This window comes from Gadus morhua, chromosome 12 (assembly GCF_902167405.1).
Source record: "Gadus morhua chromosome 12, gadMor3.0, whole genome shotgun sequence".
Lineage (NCBI taxonomy): Eukaryota > Metazoa > Chordata > Actinopteri > Gadiformes > Gadidae > Gadus > Gadus morhua.
In genome coordinates this window covers 27,030,675-27,053,174 of record NC_044059.1, presented here as the reverse complement: position 1 = coordinate 27,053,174, position 22,500 = coordinate 27,030,675, and the positions used below count along the sequence as shown (strand labels likewise).

At 45.1% G+C, this 22,500-nt stretch overlaps 2 protein-coding genes across 2 annotated transcripts in view; one reads left to right on the top strand and one right to left on the bottom strand.

Annotated features, from left to right (window-relative positions):
- The first annotated feature begins 2,074 nt into the window (after window positions 1-2,074).
- Window positions 2,075-4,692, top strand: si:ch211-212d10.2 (Rieske domain-containing protein). The gene is made up of 3 exons (XM_030371912.1): window positions 2,075-2,534; window positions 3,087-3,202; window positions 4,290-4,692. The coding sequence occupies exons 1-3, from the start codon at window positions 2,345-2,347 to the stop codon at window positions 4,386-4,388; spliced, it is 405 nt and encodes a 134-aa protein (XP_030227772.1). The 5' UTR covers window positions 2,075-2,344; the 3' UTR covers window positions 4,389-4,692.
- Window positions 4,693-6,208: 1,516 nt separating this feature from the next.
- cilp2 (cartilage intermediate layer protein 2) overlaps window positions 6,209-22,500 on the bottom strand; it is a 21,725-nt gene continuing 5,433 nt past the window's right edge. The window contains exons 2-10 of the mRNA XM_030371906.1: window positions 19,773-19,865; window positions 17,784-18,053; window positions 16,924-17,106; window positions 15,538-15,693; window positions 14,850-15,167; window positions 14,190-14,298; window positions 13,742-13,899; window positions 9,884-12,317; window positions 6,209-9,652 (exon numbers count right to left, since the gene is read on the bottom strand). Coding sequence (XP_030227766.1) covers window positions 9,895-12,317; window positions 13,742-13,899; window positions 14,190-14,298; window positions 14,850-15,167; window positions 15,538-15,693; window positions 16,924-17,106; window positions 17,784-18,053; window positions 19,773-19,865 — 3,710 coding nt within the window. The 3' untranslated portion in view covers window positions 6,209-9,652; window positions 9,884-9,894. The remainder of the gene's footprint in view (window positions 9,653-9,883; window positions 12,318-13,741; window positions 13,900-14,189; window positions 14,299-14,849; window positions 15,168-15,537; window positions 15,694-16,923; window positions 17,107-17,783; window positions 18,054-19,772; window positions 19,866-22,500) is intronic.

Genomic DNA, 22,500 nt, shown 5'->3' with positions numbered 1-22,500 from the left:
GTTGAGCTAATAAAAGCACATTGGCCCAGGGAGGCAGTGATTCGTCCAGGGTTGGCCGGTGAGTCAGTAGACGTCACGGAGGGTGGCGGCTGGGATGAGGACAGTGCTTCAGGAACTAGAGGAGACGAGTGATGAATGAGCTTGGACCTTTGCATGAAACCCAGTCTTCCATCGGAAGCAGGCTCAATTATAACCTGGGAAAACACTTCCATTGCCCTGATCCTGCACTGTCCGAAGTGGATTACAGAAGAGCTGAGAATGTGGTTATTTTGTTATAAATTCTGCTTTTTTTTTTATCGAGGATCTCGTTCCACCTGATGATTCATGTCTGCCATTATGTTTTTTTTTCCTTTTCCCTCGTTGAACATTTGCCTGATAAAACTAGTTATGTTTGTCTGGGATTACAGTCGTAACATACTTCTAGTTATACTGTATTTATTTGTCTAACCCAATCTTGTGGGGCTATTAGACTGCCTGTTTTAATTTTAACTCACATTAATCTCTAGCCATGGATTGAACAAAGATGTTGATTTATACTTTTGAAAATACCAAAATATTAAAATAACATTTTCTCCCAGAGAGCTACTTGGGAATGTTGAAGGAATATATTTATTTTTGCATAACAGTTTACGTAGGCTATCAACATTTATTGGATTTGTGCTATGATTTGACACATGGTTTTGATAGGCAAATGCAAAATATTATAGATCTGATTGAACATGAAGACAGAGATCATTGTCCAACTGTTGTTCACAATTTTCCACCAATTATCTATTTCTAAAAGAATACTCTGATGATTTAATCATTTCATTGCTCAAATTAGCCTGCAATTAAAATAATATGTTCCTTTTGGTGGTGGTGCGCACATTTGTGATAACACTTAAGACTTAACAATAGTGGGTTCAATATAATTGATACCAAGTAAAAGGGTATATTATGTAGCAACATATCTATCCAGAAATGATTTAAAATTGGTTATGTCCTACACTCTAAGCTCATTAGGACATACAGTAGATATATGACACCATGTGCTTGATGTGGCAAATCTCATGTTGCATGCCAGTGTGCAGTGACGCAAAACCTCCTAACAGGCATCAATAGTATTTTCCTGCGAAAACATATCCAAAGGAATAGCTTTTCTTCTAAGCAGTGGACTTCAAACCAGCATCCTGAAGCCAGAGCAGGACAAAAGGGCTCTCTGTTGCACAACTTGAGCGGATAAAGTAACAGCTCACATCACTCTCAGACTACACTGCCCAGACTTGGTGGTTGGCAATGTAAAGAACACAACGATTCAGTGGATAAAGGAAAACTTGAGCTTTTAATGTTGTCCTATTTTTTGATTTATTTTATGAATGATTGATTTTTTTTTTTCCAAATGGAAATTGTGTTTCAATAACTGGAAATTATATCTGTCCATATTTTAGCAAAGGAGCCAAACAAATTAGAACGATTTTGATATCCTACACGGCAATACATTTTTATCGTCTTTAAAACCTAGTGCAACTTTAACCTAGGGGTTAGATGTTCACATTAGACTTTGTCCAATAGTGATAGACTAATGTTAATTATGAAACAGGTCTGTGGAAAACATGACTTGTATACCCTGCCAAATACCTGTCTGGAACAGCTTTCCACCAAATTATGGAAAATATTTAACCTGGTGCCAAATGGAGGGCAATTGCTAATTGAGGAATCACATATAAGCTATTTACTCCATGTACCTTAAACCCCAACTCAGGGGGAATTCCATCGCTATGGGCTGTAGCTTGTATGTAATGTAGACTACTGAAAGGGCCACCTAGTCTTTTGTTATTTTTAATTTGCTGCACCATGGAAAATGAAGTGGAATGAGACAACAGCCAGGTCCATTTAACGAACAGCTTTAAGACTAGACTCAGTCCACTGGAACACATGAATGCTACTTTGATAAATCATTGTATGCATGTCGTTACAATGGTACAAAAGGTATTTTCATAGGGCAATCTACACTTCAATACCCAAGTATAAAGATCAGTCAGCCAGCTGTAATCTGTAATATGTAACCGCTGTCAAACATCACCAGAAGAGATTAATCAAATAAACACAATGAAACCTAATGAGCACTTCCTGATAGGATGCTCCACACAAGGGGCGAGAGGAAACAAGCTCCGGGGCTATCCATACTGGGGCTAGAGGAAACCAGCTCTGGGACTCTACGGGGGTGGACTCGAAAGCATGTCGGCGCGGTTATTATGGAAGATTCTCCTAACGTTATCCAGCCAAATCAAGCTGTCGAAACAGCTGGTTTAATCCGAGAAACGCGGGGAGCGAAGACGAAGCACGCATCATCCTTCGGGTTCTAATGGCTTCGAGCTCCGGGAACGAGGACGGAAACAAGGAGAGCGGTGCGTGGAGACTCGCAGGCCCAGTCTCGGAGCTCTCGCAGAAGCCGTGCCGCCTGATGTACTCCCCGCTCGGACACCAGGCAGACGTCTGCCTCTTCCACGTCAAGGGGGAGTTCTTCGCGATGGACGCCCGTTGCTCGCACTCCGGTAAAGATCAACGTCATCACGAAAACTACCGAGAACGTTTTGCGTTACAGATGCTTTGTTTATCCCAAGCCCCTTGCCCCCTGCTAATAATAGTTTGATACACATGGCGTAATACAGCTGAAGCTTGGATAGCCTCGTCACCTAACGTTACAAAATCCATTCCTGTTGTAAACATGTCATGTCCCTGCTGGGCCGTCAAACCGAGATAAAGCGTCTTGGTTGTCGCTGTAATAAGCGTTTCCGGTTGTAGTGACCATGTGTGTGTGTGTGTGTGTGTGTGTGTGTGTGTGTGTGTGTGTGTGTGTGTGTGTGTGTGTGTGTGTGTGTGTGTGTGTGTGTGTGTGTGTGTGTGTGTGTGTGTGTGTGTGTGTGTGTGTGTGTGTGTGTGTGTGTGTGTGTGTGTGTGTGTGTGTGTGTGTGTGTGTGTGTGTGTGTGTGTGTGTGTGTGTGTGTGTGTGTGTGTGTGTGTGTGTGTGTGTGTGTGTGTGTGTGTGTGTGTGTGTGTGTGTGTGTGTGTGTGTGTGTGTGTGTGTGTGTGTTATGTCCTGTCAGGTGGTCCTCTCTGTGATGGAGACATTGAAGAGGCCAACGGGGTACTGCAGGTTTTCTGTCCATGGCACGACTATGATTTCAATCTGAGGACGGGCAAGTCGGGGACTGGGTTACAGGTAGGTCCACTGGGTGGGCTGAACTGGGGAACTGGCTGGTCAGTCCTGGGTTAAAGGGGGTGTTACTGTGGGGAGATCTTTTTAATGTTCAATTTGGATTTTGGAGAATATTACAGTGCTAGTGCAGTTATTTGGCCTTGCTATTACTCATAAAAATGAGTCAGTAGGCCTAACGTGATGTTTGATTAGGAGGGAGAATAAAAGTGTTCCCCACAAATAAAATATTTAAAGTTATTGTACAATTTTGAAACCAATAATGTAACTTTTGTGATGGCATTATGAAGCTTGTCGTGGTGTTTGTGTGTTATTCTAAACCCCATGAACTATGAAATTATTTTCTATATCAATATTAGTAGTAAAAAATGAAAAAACTGCAGCTGATTTATTACACAACTGACAACTGAGGCGGTGTGTTTTTGATGGCTCAGAGCAGAATATCAACCCGCCAACATCAACCTGAGTCTGGTTTTACAGCCATGGAAATGGTCTCAGACCAATTTTCTAGCATAATTGAATGCTTCACATCTCAGTATGGACAATCACTGCTATATACTTTTACGAGCTGACATGGTAATGAGTCAAACGGAGCAGTAAAAACCTGTTTAGTGAAATACATTTTGTATTGGCTGTAATTAACTTAATGAAGTTAATTGACATGTTACGCGAGATCCTTTGATTGGATATATTCATGTTTGGAGTCACCAACTGCTTTACGTATCAGTAGAAAGAATGGAGTTGTGATGTTGAACTAATAACTGTTATGATCTTTCATTTTTGTCTATGCAGATTGAAAGAGCACATGTCCAAACCATTTTTTTTCAACCGATCAATCTATAGATACATTATTTTGCGCTATTTCACCTAAAAAGGAGTGGTTAACCATATTCCTAAAGGGTTGTATTTGACGTGATGGGTTGCACAATATGTGTGTGGCCTTCGGAAGACAGTGAAAAAAAAGTGCCTGGTCGATTTTTGGCCTTAAATATGTTGGTTTTTATATTTGCCTAAGACACTTGGAAGTTGGATCAAGAGTCGCGTCTCCATTTTAAGGAATTTTTCATTTCTTTTTTTCTCTCCTTTTCTTCAGCAAGAAGTGTATGAGGTGAAGATCCAGGAGGACTGTGTGTACGTGAAGCATGCCAGTCCTCTCTCCTTACAGCCATTCCCAGCAGTGAAGAAAAGCTGAACTCCTTCCCACAAAGGTCTTTGTGGGACCCCTACTTGTAGCACTCACGCCATAGTTTTCAAATATACATTGGCCTATATATATATAATAATAATAATTGGAGACATCCCTGAGCCTTATCTATCAGTTTTGTTGGAGCTTGGATAGATTGGGAACACAATGGACTCAGTTCACAGCCATCTATCAAGTCTGGAGATGACAGGAGTCATGGAATTTAAGTGAGATGATTGGTTATCAGAGAGAGAGAGAGAGAGAGAGAGAGAGAGAGAGGGAGAGGGAGAGAGAGAGAGAGAGAGGGAGAGAGGGAGAGAGAGAGAGAGAGAGAGAGAGAGAGAGAGAGAGAGAGAGAGAGAGAGAGAGAGAGAGAGAGAGAGAGAGAGAGAGAGAGAGAGAGAGAGAGAGAGAGAGAGAGAGAGAGAGAGAGAGAGCTTTATGTGGAGCTTCAAGCTCCACATAAACTCCAGACTGGATCTAACGGTTTCCGTGCCAAAGACGTTTATCTTTGGCATATTGGTTGTGTATTTGCCTTTATTTCTATTTCCCACGTTTAAGAATTGATAACTGCAATGACCGTCCTTTAGCAAGTGCATAACATTGATTAAATTGCCCTGTTTATTTAGAAGATCTGATTTATTTTGTTTTTTTATGACACCTAGATTTGTAGTGGATTCAGGATGTTCACTATACGCATTTGAAAGTAAAATCACAACGTGAACAACACATCGTTTTCTATCATATGCATGACGCATAGTGAGGCCCTATCTGGCCTATTAGCCAAGCCTTTTCAATTAAAAATGTTAAGGTTTTCTTTTCTATCACTATTCATCCAAAACATAACTAGAGCCTTATTTGTTAATGTTTCCTCCTGGGGGATATTTACCTGTAAGTGTGAAGATATATTATCAGTTAAAACATTTCAGACCTCAAAGTGATTCAACTGGGGAAACATGCAGGCACACACATCCTTATTTTTGGTGCTGGGAGCGGGCATTAATATACCTTTTTGACTCCTCTGTTGGCCAGTTCACAGTTGATTCCTCACTGATGCGACTACAATTGGTACTTTATACTTGTAATGCAGTCGTCGTAACAAAGTTGACTTTGAAAAGAGTATATGCATATGTGGTGTGTGTGTGTGTGTGTGTGAGTGTGGGTGTGCGCATGTTTATGTATATGTGTGTGGGTTTTGGTGATTATGTGCATATGTGTGTATTTTTAGGATGTTGACGCAATGTGTTTGGCTCACTGACATTTCCTTCGCATGTTGCACTGGCCAAGAGTGTTGATGGAAGTCTAGCTCACCATTCATTTTGTTCTCCTCAAATTTGGCTTCCTTTTTTTCGAGACCGCATTGTGCTAATATTTCCAGTCACTAAACTTATTTTAAAGGTCACAAAATTAGGGCACAGGTTCTGTGGGCTGGATGGAGAAGAAAATCAATTCAAAATGTCTCATTCTCTTGTGGAAGGCCACTATTCATTTTCCTGGAGAGAAAAACATTTCTAAATCTGTATGTCTGTTCTATGTTGTTTGATGTTTAAGGGAACAAGCATTTGTAGCGTCAGCAACACGCTTGTGTTTAAGATGCTTAAACACAGGATTGTTAATTTCTCTCCCAGGCTGCAAATTGTGTTATTAGCTTCATATTATTTCTTACGTTGACTGTCACAATGTGCATCTTTGCATTATTGATGTTGTTGTTTGAAGTATTCAAAATACTAACATAATCTATGTACATATATTTCAGTTACCTCAGTTGTGTTTGTATTTTAAAAATAACTTGACTTTGTCCTCAAATCAATGAAATCACTGACTCAACAGTTGTTTACTCTCCTTTAATTCTTAATTACATATAATAAAAAACAAAAATTTAGACAAAGCATCACCCAAAAAGTTTACAAAAACATATTTACATGTTGTTCACATGGTAACTTCATACAATACACTTTACAAATCAAACCTTAATTCAGCAAAAGAAGAAAAACAATAACTTGATAAATGGAATACAATTAGTCAATAGTGTTATGCAAGAGTTGTAATTGATCGATATGATGTTCATGCGCCTTTCCTTAAAGAAATCCATTTCTGTGACTCATTAAGGACTGCATAGGAGGGTTCTGTGGTTCCGTCTTAATAAGTTATATAGTCTCCTTCAAACTAGCCAGATATAACCGAAGAGCACACTGCTGTTATCCATAGCTCTTCATGCAGTTACATTCCCATAAATCACCACAGGCCTAAAGCCGGTTGCTTCTTATTAACCTTAATGTTCAATAAGTCTGCATCAATTAGGGGTTTACATGGTCCATGCCAGCGTTTTATAATATAGTAAGATGACAGTTTTACAAAAGGAATTATCTTGAGATTAATAATGAATGAATTATGTTTTGTTCGTCTTTCACGTTTATATATACATACTTGACATGAGGTACCGTAATAAAATGAAAATAGTATGAAATATTATCTTCATTTTCAATGTTAAGAACGTTTTGTGGAAGGGTGACTGAAACTACCCTCCGAGATAACACATTTTCCTTTTTGTTACCCAAGGTCTATATCTATGCTTGTAGTTTTTTTTTAAAGTATTTCATGGTGATTTGTTACAGTGAAGATTAAAGATGACAATATATTTCAACCTCTTGCCCTTTATAATAAATTAATATTTATCTAACGTGTACATGTACTCTCCAGAATTAACCGTTTGCGTATCTCTTTCATAGAACCCGGAACTATGATTACTAAATCAGTTCATCTCATCATTTAACATTGTTTTGCATCATCTTTAAAGTTTATCTGAAGGCAAAGGAGCTGTTCACATGATGTGGATGCATTCACAGGCAATGCTTGACATAATGCTAAACACACCTCCCTATTAGTGTCCACTTGTACCACAAACTCCAACACATGCCTTCTCTTTATCAGGAGCCAACTTATCTGTCAAATCATTTTCCTCTGTAAACATCTTTTCCTACACATGCAACCAATTTCAAAGTCTGGAATTCTGTGAGTGATGGACTGTGGGGCCCAAAACCACTAATATTTTTCCCTTCATTTTTTTTTTCCTCTGCCAAACTGCATTATCATCCATCAGTATGTAATCGTGATCCACCTTTCCTCTTGATGTTCTCGGACTTAACATTTCCTTCAGTTGCTTAACAGCTGTTGGAATTCCCTTGGTGACCTTGGTTTACACACACACACACACACACACACACACACACACACACACACACACACACAAATGTCACGTCTTTATAAGATTTGGCTCTCCGCATCACCTGGACCCTTTTATTTTCCTTTATCTAGCACAGAGCCTGGAGGGTACAGGGAGTGAGTTTTTAACGGACCAGATTTGACTACTTCCCTCGGGGACAGTAGTTATGTGTGAGGTCAGTCGTAATGGCCGGGGTCTCACACGTCCAGATTAAGGGGCTGGCAAGAGCAACGCAACTAATAATGGAACTTGGGAGTATCCTCTAGAACAGAAGCTTTAAGTTACGGTATAAATATCCCTTTTACAGACACACCTTGCATTTTAATCCACACCGATAAAAATCGTTTTTTATTGGAGAATTTACGTCATTAGCATGAACTTGTGGAGCGGAGTTAACCAAGACACAAAAGGCTGATGCTGCAACTATTGCGATTATTAACAACATGTACCGCAATACTCTCACCAGAGGAGCAGTTATGAGCTTAAATCCATCTGCACTTTGCTGAAAATGTCTGAACCATCTGAATTATTCCCAAAAGTATACGTGATGTGTTTTCTGATTAAACACAGCCCCCTTGTTTACTTCCAGCCTTGCCTGATTTCTCCAAGCTCTAGAGCCTACCTCATTTGGCTTTGGGATAAGGTCAGCTCCAGGGGATTCCCCATGGCTCCTCAAAAGCCCATAAAGCTCCAGAAGTGACTATGATGGGGATAAACAAGTTGTACCCATTATGGAGGCTGGAAGTTCCCTCCTCCTATCTTACCAACTCAAATTTACATAACGCACTGAATCCTCACCAGAAAGGGCCTCTTGAACCCTTGAAGTCTGAACAGGGAGAACTACACTATCTTGTTAATAATTGCTTTTCTGAAAAGGACCAAATACATCCCTCTTGTAAAACCATGTCCAGTAAAATTAGGAGTGCCAAGACTTAGTGTTTTTTCTCCAAGAAAGAAACGCTCCACTGAGAAATGAACCCGGAGTAATGAGAATGTTCTGGGAAGTTTAACGTATTGAATGAGATTTACTGTGAATAAATCCACCATGCAGTTGCAAAGAATGTTCGGACCATAAAGAAGGTCCGAACATTAAATAAAATAATCTCCTTGGTTGTTGCCAAAAAAAAAAGTGTAGGTCTGCAACATTGTTCTGAGAGTATATGGGTTTGCCGTATGCAAGGTCGGCACCCTGCAAGGTTTCTCAAGTTAACATGGTACATCATTATTGCACTTAAATATTCAAAGACAGACAGACACTAATAGCACCAGACAAAAAGATCAGTTTGAATTACATATTAGACTTGCCGTTAACCTCATTAAGTCACAGTTCCTATGAAAGAAGAGACGGCTGGGGGAAATGGCGGGTGGACATTGTTCAATTTGGTGAGGCTTTCCGGGTCATGAACAGAAGTGGAATGTGGAACTTTTGTCATTCCTAACATCTATGGCTCCTTTGGGCCGTCTGCAAAAAGATATGTGGAGTCTACTGCTTCTTATCTTTGTTTTTGTGCAATGCTTGTCCTGGCAAGAACCTTAGTAGGCGAAAGAGGCGTGGGGGCTGAATTACTTTAGCGAATGGATGAAAATGTGTGTATTTAAATCATGTCGTATTTTTGCCAGCCCCATACCACATCAAATGTGCCGCTATGTAACTTCCTTACATTTGGGGGTAAAATTTAGTGTTTTGCAACGTCAAGCATTCTGTCAACAAAAATAAAGCAGGCATCTAAACTTGATGATACCTTGAAGCCGAGTTAAATGTGAAGCTGGTTATATTTTCAATTGTCCTGCTTGATTAACACAAAATTGCTATTCCTGTGTTATTGAAAAAAGCACATGTACAAAATGTATTGAAAAACCCTTGGAGTAAATAGGAGACTCATTATTTTTTGCAAATCCTTTGTGCTAGATATTGCTGCGGTGGTCGTGCATTCGGAGGCCATTGGAACTGGGGCAGGGAGTTCTGTGTTGTTCATAGTGAGACCAAAGTTCATATCCACCTTTAACTGACTGGCCCAGCAAGGCTCTCCCTCTGTTGACATTTTGGAATCTAGAAATAAAGATAGATAATGTATAATTATTATTTTAGCCTCATCATTATCATCATTTTTATAATATTTACTGTTCTTCTGCTTCTTTTTCTTCTTCTTGTTACTATAATCATGAGAGGAAGTAAAAACCACACACACACACACACACACACACACACACGCACACGCACACACGCACACACACACACGCACCCATCACCACACCTATTCTTGTTCTAATGTCAACATACCTTCAGAAGAACTACTGGCGTAGTTGTCCTCGCGAGGTCACTCTTCTTCTGCTGGTGGAGCTGACGCTGGAGACCCTGCGACCCTGACTCCTGCTGCGCTGCTCCGAAGGATAGGCCACCACCTGGGTAGACGACCGCTGCACCTGCAGGCCCTGCGACTCCCGCATGTCCCTGGCCATCTGGGACAAGGTCTGCCCTGGGTTGGTCTGCAGCCGCTGGAAGAGGCTTTCCCTGGTGATCTTCCTCTCCGGACAGCTGAAGGTCATCGCCACTCCGGAATCGGACTTCATCTCTCTGGAGAAACCGTCGGAAGTGCCGTCGAAGCAGCGTCCGATGGCGATCTCCTTGGCCACCCTGGGGTTCTGGTCCGTGACGGTGTAGATGCCGTAGTTGTGCCCCAGGGGGTCAACGGGGGCGAGCATGTGGAAGGCGTGGGACTCGTTGTTCTGAGGCACCGGGGGGTGTTTGGTGAGGTACTCCTGCAGGAGGTTGTTGATGCCGACTCGACGGCAGTTGCCCTGAGGGAGGAGGGATATGAGGGATCGGTCCACCTCAGACTGGTCAAACAACATCCCGCTGCATTTGAACTCCACGCAGGCTGCAGAGGTGTTGGCTTCCCTCATGTCTCGGGTGCTGCGTATGTCTCGGATGCCGTACAGTTTTCCCTTGGTGGCGCGGTGCGTTCCGCCCATGTTCTTGGACCTGACCATCACTTCCTTCTGCCCTTGAACCTTGATCTTGATAAAGCAGGCCCTGAACTCCTGAGGATTGGGCCACCAGGAGAGGTAGTCTCCCGTCCAGGTGGTCAGATCATTCTCCTGGAAGGGCACAACGTTGTATTCGTACTTGTCCTTTTCTACTCGGAAGAACCTAAAATGATTGTCATTTATTTCTGCATTTTCACAGGCTATTAAATTACGATAAGGATAAATCGGGCCGTTAGCTTCCTGAAGGTTGTTTGGGTTTGGCTTGGCCAGGTTGATTCTGAAAGCTGTTTTCTTCAGAGCCGGGTCATTGTGGTCGGACCGCTGGTAATCGATTTTATTCAAGTAGGGCTGAGAAACTCCGATGATGTTTGGATTCATCTTGGGGGACGAGGGTGCGGCCTCCAGTTCCTCCCCGCCCATGATGGCGGTGACGTAGGCCGTGTAGGCGTCGGGCCTCTGAGCATCACAGAACGCCGGTAAACAAGCACCGTTGTGTCCGGTGATGACGCTGTCGAATCGACCCCACGCCCTGGGGTTGGAAGAGAAGCCGGGCTTGGGTTCCAGATTGATCAGGCTGATCACTACCCCCTCCACCTGTTCGCTGGCCAGGAACTTTTCACTCATGTATGCCCGGACTTTGACATAGCAGCGTCTGTTCTCCGGCACGTCCAGATTGAACAGCCTGCGCTCTCGGATCTCCATGTTGCCGATGAGGAACGTGCGCTCCTCTCGCTTGACCCTCCCGTGGCTGCCGGTGGCCCTGGTGTAGCTGAAGTCACTCTCCTCCTCCCACACCCCCGTCTCTGTGTTCAGCGACCACAGTTTCATCTTGGGGATGTGTTCCTCCATTTTCACATGCTGCGTGTCCAGAAGCACCTGGACTGCTCCGGTGCCCAGGGCTTCCTTGTTGAACTCGTCTCTGAAGTCGACGGAGAACATGCCGTAGGTCCTCAGAGGAAGCATGTCTCCCTCGTCGTCCACAAAGTTGAGGTCTCCCGGGGCTGCGGCAGCTGTAGTGATATTCCTGGGATCGATAAATGTGACACTGGCCTTCACCGTTCCCTCGTACAGCTCTCCGTTTTCCCTATGAAATGAGTTTGGAGGAATCACGATCTGGCCTATAGGGTCCTCCCCTTTAATCTCTCCTAACTCGATGGTGTTGGTCTCCCCTGCGTTGATACTGATCGCCGCTTGCTTTCTCATTACCTTGACGTCATGATAGATGGATCCGCCCCTCTTGTCGAATATAAACACCTTCGGGGTGTCGATGAACTTCTCTGAAGGGTCAACGAAATTGACCACCAGCCTCGCCGTGTCCTGGGCGATGTGTAACGTGAAGCCTCCTTGGTACCCGGTGGTGCTCACCCTCTCTTTGCCGATATAGATGTGTCCAAAACGCAGCGGTTCACCATTGTCCGCCGAGACCACTCGGCCACGCACCATCACGGAAGGCTGCACACACTTCTTGCAGCCACACTGTGTCACCGCCCGGATGGGCAGGCTGTATTTCCCACAGTCGATGGTGCGAGTTTCCATCTCTTGGACCCCGCAGCAGTAGCCCGCTCCGTCCCTGCAGCGTAAGTCCGAGTCCAGCGAGCCGGCACACGTGTTGTGGGGGCAGCGGCCGGCGTTGTAGTTCTTGGAATCGGTCCCAGGTTGAACGCAGTCCATGGGGAGCCTGATGTTGTTGTCCTCGGGGGTGGGGTTGCATGCCGGCGTTCCTCTTCCTGTTGGGGAACAGAGATGGAGGGCCGGTCGGCCATGATACAACACGCTTTGAAACAGTGTTCATCGAACAGCATGGTGTATTGTATAATATGTGCAAACAAAAGTAATAATGTGATGCAGTTTTGGTGGTTTAAAATCATTTCTGACTAGGATACCTGAATGTGGTCGTGTTTTTACATTGTAACTAAATTGTCATTAAGCCCCTAACCAACATGCTATATTATATGTTCCAGACCGACAGAAAACAGAATACGATTTAGTTTTAAGTCCATGGAAAGGTGGCCATGAAACCGGAAATGGATGAACCGTGATCGGCAAATCTCAATCCCTCAATCTGACTAAATGACCAATAACAATTTTGTCAAAATGGCACCATTTACCAGTGAGAATTAATGTGACCAAGCTATTAGAAAAAAAAACCAAATGCCACAGTATACAGTACTAGTCTGAATCTAAATCGAATCAGCGCTTGGTAACTTAGAAGTCCTTCACTTAGGGTCACTATTTTGAATAGAGTCTGGAGTGGCTGTTCCATACAAGCTGCAGATTGATCGCCCTGCTGCCACAAATCCTCACAGAGCCTCTTTGGTCAACAGGACTCTGTGTTAACAAGTATCTGGGGGGGAGGGGTGGTGGGGGGTGTCTATCCCACATGGATGTGGATGATGCATTCTTGTCCGACTCGACCGCATAGAATTTACTGGCCATCTTTAATTTCACTTCAATAAAGGGAGCTTTGGAAAGGTTTTTTTTTTTACAGTGTCAAGGGCCATCTCACACTGTAAATATTCGGTGTGTAGAGAAAGGTTGTTTCAACCAACGTAAACATCATAAAAAGAGTCTGCTTCTTGTGCAGCCTGGTTCATTGGGCCCAGATGGCTTTTATGAACACTTTTCAGTCTGTGCTTGATTTGTTTTCATTGAAATAGATAGGTCCATTGACAAGACCAACGCTGTCTCTCATTCAGTTAGACCTCACTGTGGAGTCCTTTCACTCCTTTTAATGCACCAAGTGCTGACATTCCTATGAAAGCGTAGATTCCTATGAAAGCGTAGATGTAATTTCCAAAGCAGATGCGCTTTTTAGTCATTTTTAAAGGTGATGTCTGCCTTTTCAGTGATTCAGAGGAGATTATTTTATTTAATTTGTCTCGCTTTTGCTTAATACCATCCCATCACACCATCATTATATTTTTGAGTGCCATCCAAACCTGATGGCAGTCAAACAATATGGCTTTATTTCACACCATATTGTTACTGCGTTTGACGCTGTTCAACATTTTCATTCAATGTTAATAAAAGAGTCTGCCAATCTTCCAAGTCAAAGAGCACACGGACAGAGGCTTCAAATACCGAAGCACAACGCGATCCATCTTGTACACCCATTTTGTACACGCGGTCCCTCCGGAACAGACATACATACCGATGACAGTGAGGAAGGCCTGGGTGGACTTGATGCTGCCTGCGGGACTGCTGGCTTTGCAGTGGTAGAGACCCGCCTGCCGGGGCTTCAGGTCTCTCAGGACCAGGTCCTCCTCGTACTTGAATACATTCCGGTCCAGCAGAGTCCCATTGTGGTACCTGAGCGATAGGGAAGACCAGAAGGATTGAGGAGCGAGCAGAAACTTCTAGAAACTGAACACGAGACGTGTGGTAGCAACAGAGATTCCTGCAGACGTCCTGAAGTTCAGTTTTGGATGAGCCGAACGCACAAACAGAGACTCATAGACGTGTGCGACGCCAACAACACTACACAATTGAGCACAACAAATGCAAACATGATGATTGGATTGACTTTTCCTTTTAAAATTCTGATATCTTGGAATTTGCAATAAAGCTTTGACAACTTGAAAAGTTATGAGCCCTCTCACCAGTAGTATTTATCCGGGGTGGGTGAGCCAGTGGCCTTGCAGCACAACAGCACGCGTCCCCCCTCATGGCGGACCTTGTTTTCCGGGTGCTTGGAGATGTACGGCTTTTCTGCAGACGGAGGAAACAGGCAGCCATTACGGGCCGGACTCTAGACCGCTGCCAATAGGGCCGACTGGTGGGCAGCAGTACACATTAAACTTTTGTTAGTCCCGACGCGCTTCCCTGAGAAACAGTCGGGGTGGGAACGGCAGTTTGAAATACAGCCGAGGTAAGCACCTCTGCACGGGCTTATAACCGTTTTATGAAAGAAGCATATTACAGCGCCGCAAAACTTGAAGGCTCGCAGTAGCTCCTGAAAAAATGCGATAAATCCCCCGATGGTTGTTTTATCGTTTCCTTTTATTCTCTCACTGTCTTAGGCCGCTGGTAGGTGAACCACTGTCTGACCGGCTCTTTGGGAGGATGTGGAGCGAGACCACGATAGTGCTGAACCTACGTAGCTCAGTACTTATTACGTACTTATTATCATATCATGACAAGCTACACTGCAAACAAGACGTGAACTCTGTCTATTGGTCGTCGGTGGTCTTGTAAACAACACAACAAAACAAATTTATATTAAAAGAAATGTCCACCCCCACCTCTTGGCTGGGACTCACCAGTCGACCCGAGCACGGCCCGCACCCACGACAGCCCGGTGGCGTTACTGGAGGTGGAGACAGCGGCGGCGGCGAAGCGCTCCTTCCTGACGGAGAGCAGGGAGGGGCTGGAGGAGCAGACCCCCGGGACCCTGAAGCGGCCCGCGGGGTCCGACTGGGCGAGGGCCACCTTGGGGCGGTCGGCCAGCGCCACCGTGGCCCCCGCCACGGGGACCCCCGTGATGGTGTACACCTCCCCCTGCAGGACGTGCCCCTCGCACAGGCAGCGGCCGCAGTCGGCGCTGGGAAGCCCCTCGGGGCACACCATCAGACATTTATCTGTGGAGACGGACGGACAGACGGACGGAGAAGGTTGGGGGGGGGGGGGGGGGTTGATGATAGAAGAGGAGAAGCTTCCGCAAAAGACTCAAGACTCACTTTTTCAGAGTTCACCATCCTACCCCCCAAGCCCCGTCTTATGCACTTATTGTATGTTGTACGTCCTGGCACTTAATGTACGCACTTATTATATGTTGTACATCCTTGCACTTACAAATAGTACTCAGAATTGTGTAGCATCTATCCTAGCTATCTTAGTTGTATACGAGGAAAAGGTTAACCTGACAATTGTTAGTGCTTGGCAATGAACATCCTTTTATTGTCGATATGGTTTGATGTTCTTTGTCTGTTGTGTTTGTCTTGAGCGTACCCGGGCATCGGCTTTTCCCGCACTTCTGGATCTCCATGGGTCGTCCGACACATCGCACCGTGTCTGAAGTCTTCACACAGGTCCTCCTTCTGATCCTACGACCCCCCCCGCAGGAGGCTGAACAAGCCCCCCACCGACCCCAAGACCCCCAACGGGCTGGTCGCAGAGAGAGGAAAACAGACAAAAGAGGACAGCGGTCAAAGAGGAGAAACAAACAACTTCTCGTGAAGTAAATAACGCTCCACAAGTTTTCCCCAGGATACTTTTTTTATTGAAGAGAGGCAGGAGGTAAACCTTGAGGCTGGGTTAAACGTGTTGCTGTTAGATAAAAGCCGACATGACCTCAAGTACATGTTCTTTGGAACCGGAGGTGGGGACAGGTCTGTCGGTAGATCGTTCTCGGATGAACGCCAACACCAGGCCCCATCAATTAAAGTCCCTCACATCAGAAGAGTCGGGCGGAACCATTGGATTAAAGAGCGCTTGCAGCTTGTACAGGTCCTGTGGTCAAATCCTTCAGTTTCACAACTTTTAATTGGCAGCCATGCTGCGATAATCCTGCTGGCAGACAGCTTGTCCCTGCCGTGATTTACAGGCGCATCATTTGCAGTCCCATCGGGGGACCAACGCAGGGAACATAGTGTGTCTAAATGAGACGTTTTAATGCAATGTACTTCGTCCTCTTTGGAGAGAATCTGCACATACTTATTTAAATTGCACCGATGGGAGCAGCCTGGTTTATTAATCACCTTCGTTCCCGTCGAGGTCACAAAGCCACAGACTGAACACGACAGTGCTGAAGGGAAATACGACTCTGCCTACGTACTCTCATAAGAGGAAAACAGATCTGCATGGAAACGTCAACCGTGCCAACAGCCAACCGTGAACCGTAACAGTTGTTGTCCGACCAAAATGTCCTCCGTGTTCCTGTGTGCGCTGTCATTTAAATGGCTATTGTCGTAACTATATTTATGATTCATTTATATTTATTAACTGGGAATGATTCGGTGAGGAACCAAACACACTAATGAATCACTGATTAATGAGTCCATTCGTTCTACATTCATTTATGATTTAATAACCAATTTATATTAAAATGAATTCAAATATAAGCATTCATTAATGCCTGTTTTCATTCATGGGGTTATTGTCTGTGGCATCAGGAACGGCTGTATCGCTTATATTTAATAAATATATTTTTAAACAATTATAAACCAAACATTCATAATAGTTATTTTTACATAGTTATATAAAATTTGCTAACATCACAGAACTACAACGAAAGGCACAACAGAGGCCCCCCGGGCTGGAGGCATCAGGACCCCAGGGCCTCAGACAGTCCCCTCCCCTCCCCGGGCCCCCCCAGGACGGGCCCCAGACGGTCACCTGTGCAGGGGGCCGTGGAGCACTCCCTCCTCTCCGAGTGGGGCCCCTGGCAGGCGGGGACCAGGAGCAGCGGCACTGGTTGGTTGCTCACACACCTCCTCTGGCGGACCTGGACCCCCACGTCGCCGCAGGCCCCCGTGGAGCAGGACCCCCACTCGCTCCAGTCCGTCCAGTAGGCCTGGACTGAACCAAGGGGGAAGCGACAGAGGGGGGGGGGGGGGGGGGCCGTCAAATAAGATGGAACGGTCTCATTTTGACAGTTGGACATTTAAGGACGTTTAGGAGACGCTTTCATCCATAGCGATTCACAACCATCATTACACGTTACACATTCACACACCGGCGGCGGAGTCAACCCTGCGAGGCGACAGCCAGCCAGCTCGTAATCACGGAAGAGGCTGCCAAGCTAGTCACAGACCTAACATGCACTTCATCTCTCTCTCTCTCTCTCTCTCTCTCTCTCTCTCTCTCTCTCTCTCTCTCTCTCTCTCTCTCTCTCTCTCTCTCTCTGTTTGTCTCTCTCTCTCTCTGTTTCTCTCTCTCTCTCTCTCTCTCCCTCTCTGTTTGTCTCTCTCTCTCTCTGTTTCTTTCTCTCTCTCTCTGTTTCTCTCTCTCTCTCTCTCTCTCTCTCTCTCTCTGTTTGTCTCTCTCTCTCTCTGTTTCTCTCTCTCTGGTAATATATTTGTTGTATGCAGGCATTTGGTTCTATGAACCGCCTTACTGTACCAACAGCGATATATAATTTCTCTTTCTTCTGACAAATCTTCAAAACGTATTGTAAGTCGCGTTGCATAATAGTTTCTGCTAAACGCCCTGAATGTCAATGTAAATAATAGGATGTCTGGGGGGCGGGGGGGCACCTGGAGGGCAGTGGAAGCGGACGTGGTAGTTGGAGCAGGTGCGTCCGTAGGGCTGCTCCTTGTTGACGCACCAGAAGCCCTTCTCCAGGCTGGAGTGCACCACCTCGCCGGTCTCGGCTGCCGCCACCCAGTCGGTGGTGCGCGCCTCCATGGCGCTGGGCCGCGTGCACACACGCTCTCGGTAGTAGAAGCGGATGGCCTCCAGCCGCTCATAGTCGCCGTTGCCCCCCGGGTGGTCGATGTTGAACCACGACGTCCACTCCGTCACACCTGGGAGGGTGCCATTAATTATTAAAAATAATTAATGGTAAATGGACTGCATTTATTTTGTGATTTTCTAGCCAGTGGCCACTCAAAGCACTTTGAAGTATTGACCGACATTCACCCGTTCATGCACACATTCACACACCGACGGCGGTGTCAGCCACGCAAGGCGACAGCCAGCTCGTCGGGAGCAGTCAGGGTGAGGCGTCTCGCTCAGGGACACCTCGACGCTCGGCTAGGAGGAGCCGGGAATGGACTAGCAACCTTGCGGTTACCAACTGCCCTACCTCCTGAGCCCCATAATAGTAATAATTATAATAATTAAGTTATGAGTGTTGAACAACATGTTGATATTTTGCCTGTGGCTGAAGAACTAATCATGTCGGTTTACCGTTGAGAGTTGTTATTGTCCTGCTGGATATAAAACGTTCTGCCTGCTGACGTTAAGCTGGTGGATGTGTACGATAATGCAATGCAGAGTCATTTAGTGTGAGGTCATGCGTCAAAATAATAATAAAAAAAAAACACGACTCGTGAACTGAAGAAGAAAGCCAAAGGTTTGTGTGAGAGAGAGAGAGAGAGAGAGAGAGAGAGAGAGAGAGAGAGAGAGAGAGAGAGAGAGAGAGAGAGAGAGAGAGAGAGAGAGAGAGAGGGGATGGTAAAAAGTGCTCTTTCACATGAGAAGGAGACGTGGGTTGGTATGAGCAGCCCTGAGGCAGACGGCAGGAAGGAGAGCAGGAAATAGCAGGAAGAAGCAGCTGACTTTAAGACGGGGTCTGCTACTGCCATTTGAGAGGTCCATGCGCCCAGGGGACAGCTACGTTGTCCAGGGTCTTTCCACCGGCCCCCCTGGCCTGGGCTGTGATGAGGCATGCTGCTACGTCTTGTCTGACTCGGAACCCAGACTCTGAACCCCCCCCCCCCACCCCCACCCCCACCCCACCCAACCCCAAGCCCCCCAAAACCCAGGTTTTGTTAAAGCATTGGGGCAGCCAATGCATTACTCATGCCTGTGTTGGTGAATTATCTCTCTGGGGCTGAACCAAGAGCTGTTTTATTGTCATAAACAATGTGTGGTGGGGGGGGTTGACGGGGAGTGTGTAGGCCTTCAAGGGAAGGTTTTGAGCGAGTGTTTTGGAGGCAAATTTTGCAGATTTGGAAAGTGTGTACAGTAAGAGAAACTAAAAACAGCGGTATGAATTTTTAGATTTTTAAAGAGGGAGAATATTGAGAATTGTTTTTTAATCCCACTTTTCCCCGGAGCTCTGCAGGAAAAGCCTGCCATGAATATTCCCTGCAGATGAATGGATTTATTCTTAGTTTTTTGCTCTACCTCGCTGTGTTTTCTCTATGAGACAACCGCTGAACTAACAGGCCCGATTCATCGCTCAGGGAAGACAGATTTAAAGGAGGAGAAGATATGTCTGTACAGAGAATCATTCCTCGTAAAAACGACTGATTTAAAGTGTTTGCCTTCGGATATAGTAGCTGCAAAATAGATTCCCATTGACCAAATGTCCATAATGGCTGGTTGAAACAGAAGCCTCTTACTGTATCCTGCTGTGTAGCATTGCATTAATTATCATCCCCGTGGAACAGTATTCATTAGTCACTATTATTTTCAAATTTATTATTTTATTCAAAAAAAAAACGAGTAGGTAAACAACAAGGAGAGACAAGGAGATTACTGTTAATCTGATACTGATATTACATGTAATACGGTACCTGTTGTGTCGGCAAATACTTGTTGCTTGATCTTCTTGCTGTTCCCCTCTGATTGGGCCCGTGGCTCCGGGAAACTGCTGTTCCCCGCCGATCCTGTGACAACACCGGGAGACAGGTCACCATGACAACAACCACATAATGACCAGTAAAATCAGTACAATTAGCAACAGGGAGGGGGTTTACTGTAAATATCTGATGGTGGGTTGCCTGTGTACATTGTTTTCTGGATCCCCTGTTCCATTTCTTTCTTTTTATTATTTCTTCTTAATGCATTGTTTTGGCAGGGGATATGGCCAGAGAGGGAATTCCAATTCACACACAGTACTTGGAAACATTGTGTTGTTTCGCTAGGCAATATAACTGGGATGAAAGAATTGTGTTACACTGGGGACAAAAATTATAATTCACTCACACACACCTGCGCGCACACACACACACACACACACACACACACACACACACACACACACACACACACACACACACACACACACACACACACACACACACACACACACACACACACACACACACACAAACAGACACAAATCAAGCTCCAGGTACATTACAGCATGATTGCGTTGTGCGCTCCTCTCCTGGCCTCAATAAGAGCAGCGAGGGGACTTGGAGCGATCACCTGAAGACAGGCTCCCTCCTCACGGGGCTCAGGTGTTAACACAGAGCCCTGCTAATGGGACAGGCCAGTCCTCCACATGTTATTCTCCCCACGTCATGGTTCAATTATATCAGTGCACTCGGGATCCACTGTGGAGACCGTCAGCAGGTATAGTGTAGGAGGTGGACAGACAGACAGTGATGCAGACAGAAGGAGACGTTTTACAAAGGCTTCTTGGAAGACACGCGTTGCAAACACATGAAGGGAATTACAGAGGGGATGTCGCACATTGTCGTGGCTTTGCCGATGTAATCCGGCACATATATTTAGCTATAAACCTTTAACACTCAATATTGTCCTTCTATTTCAAGTAGACAATCCTGTCCAATGGCAATTGAAGAGAAAATGACATTTGCGCAACTGAAATTTTTATTATGGTCGAAAGCTCCTTATGACTGCTCCCGGACACCTCATCATGCCTTCCTTCCTGTACTCTGTCTTTTTTGTTTTCATTCCTAATTTCATCCTTCCCTCCTTCCTCTTGTCCTCCCCTCTCCCCCCTCCTCCCCCTAACAAGCAGTGGGTGTTGAGGACGCTAATCAAGACCCACCAGAGACAAATCATCGCCTGCAGACTCATCTGTTACCCATCGCCTCGAAGCCACGGAAAAGGCTGCCAAGCTAGTCACAGACCAAGCCTGCACTTCATCTCTCTCTCTCTCTCTCTCTCTCTCTCTCTCTCTCTCTCTCTCTCTCTCTCTCTCTCTCTCTCTCTCTGTTTTTCTCTCTCTCTCCAACCATCCATGTCTCTCTCTTCCTCTCACTTTGTCCCTTCCTCTCCAACTATTTCTCTCTCTCTCAGTGTCTCCGTCTCTCTCTTTCTTTTTGTCTTTGTGTGAAGGAGATAGATCAACACACACACACATGTGCTTACACAAACACACACACACACACACACACACACACACACACACACACAAACACACACACACACACACACACACACACACACACACACACACACACACACACACACAAACACACATACACACACACACACACACACACAACCACACACACATGCGCTCCCAACGATGGATATGGAAAATATGCAATCAAGATGTCCGCCCCTATCACAAGATCGAGTGGCCTCACTGCCCCACTGGGCAAATCCAATCTAATGAATGTGCCGCCCTATCAGTCTCTCTGGCCATTTTCTAGCAGGGACGTTAAATAAAGATAGAAAAACAGAGTTCTATCTAATATGGAGAGGAGGCTGCATAAACAGAAACAAATGTCTGCGTGTGATTTCTGCAGGGCAGATGTTCCGGACGCAGCATTCCGCGCACAGCTACTCACTCTTGTCACTTTTGAGTAGACATACACAGCGTTGCTTTACAAGTCTGTTAAAATAAAAAATAAACATCAATCGAAATGTTTGCATGACAGATTTGTTCCTGTCGATCATAACACGGCCAATCATCAACCGGAATGTACATTCTCACATTTCTTCGGGAGTTCTGAGTTTCCTCGATATACTTCTACGCGTTTCTTTGGCTAGCATGTGCATGCAGGGGGAAAAATGGGAGAGGATGGTTTAGAGGAGATGGAGATACACATTAGAGTTGGACCACGGACAAGATGATAAATAAAAGGAGGAATCTTCTTGATATGCCGCCAGCAGCAAAAGAGATTTCAGGTGTAGGGTTTGAGTTCGCATTAAATTTGACTTTTGTTATGGACGTTAGGGTAAATGTACTTTCTGAAGTGCGTCCTTTTTTTGCTTTGTTTATTCATTTGCCGTTGTTTATTTTTCTCGGTAACCAAAGGTACGTTTGCCTACTCTTTCACTCCTTAGCATCTGAAGAACAATGGATTTTTTCTAACCTAGTATTTTAAGTGTAAATTTATCGTGTTCAAGAAAATACGTACTTTACCGTAAACGACACATAAAATATCTCCAGAGCGACCGCAACCTCATGAGGCATGTCCGGGTCTGGCTGAAACCAACTTACTGGTCCACCGAGAAACACCCAATGAATCCTAGAAAAACCTTGTTAAAATGACGCTACTCTCCTACTTTTGCACCGTTCTGCAGTTTTACTGGTGCGGT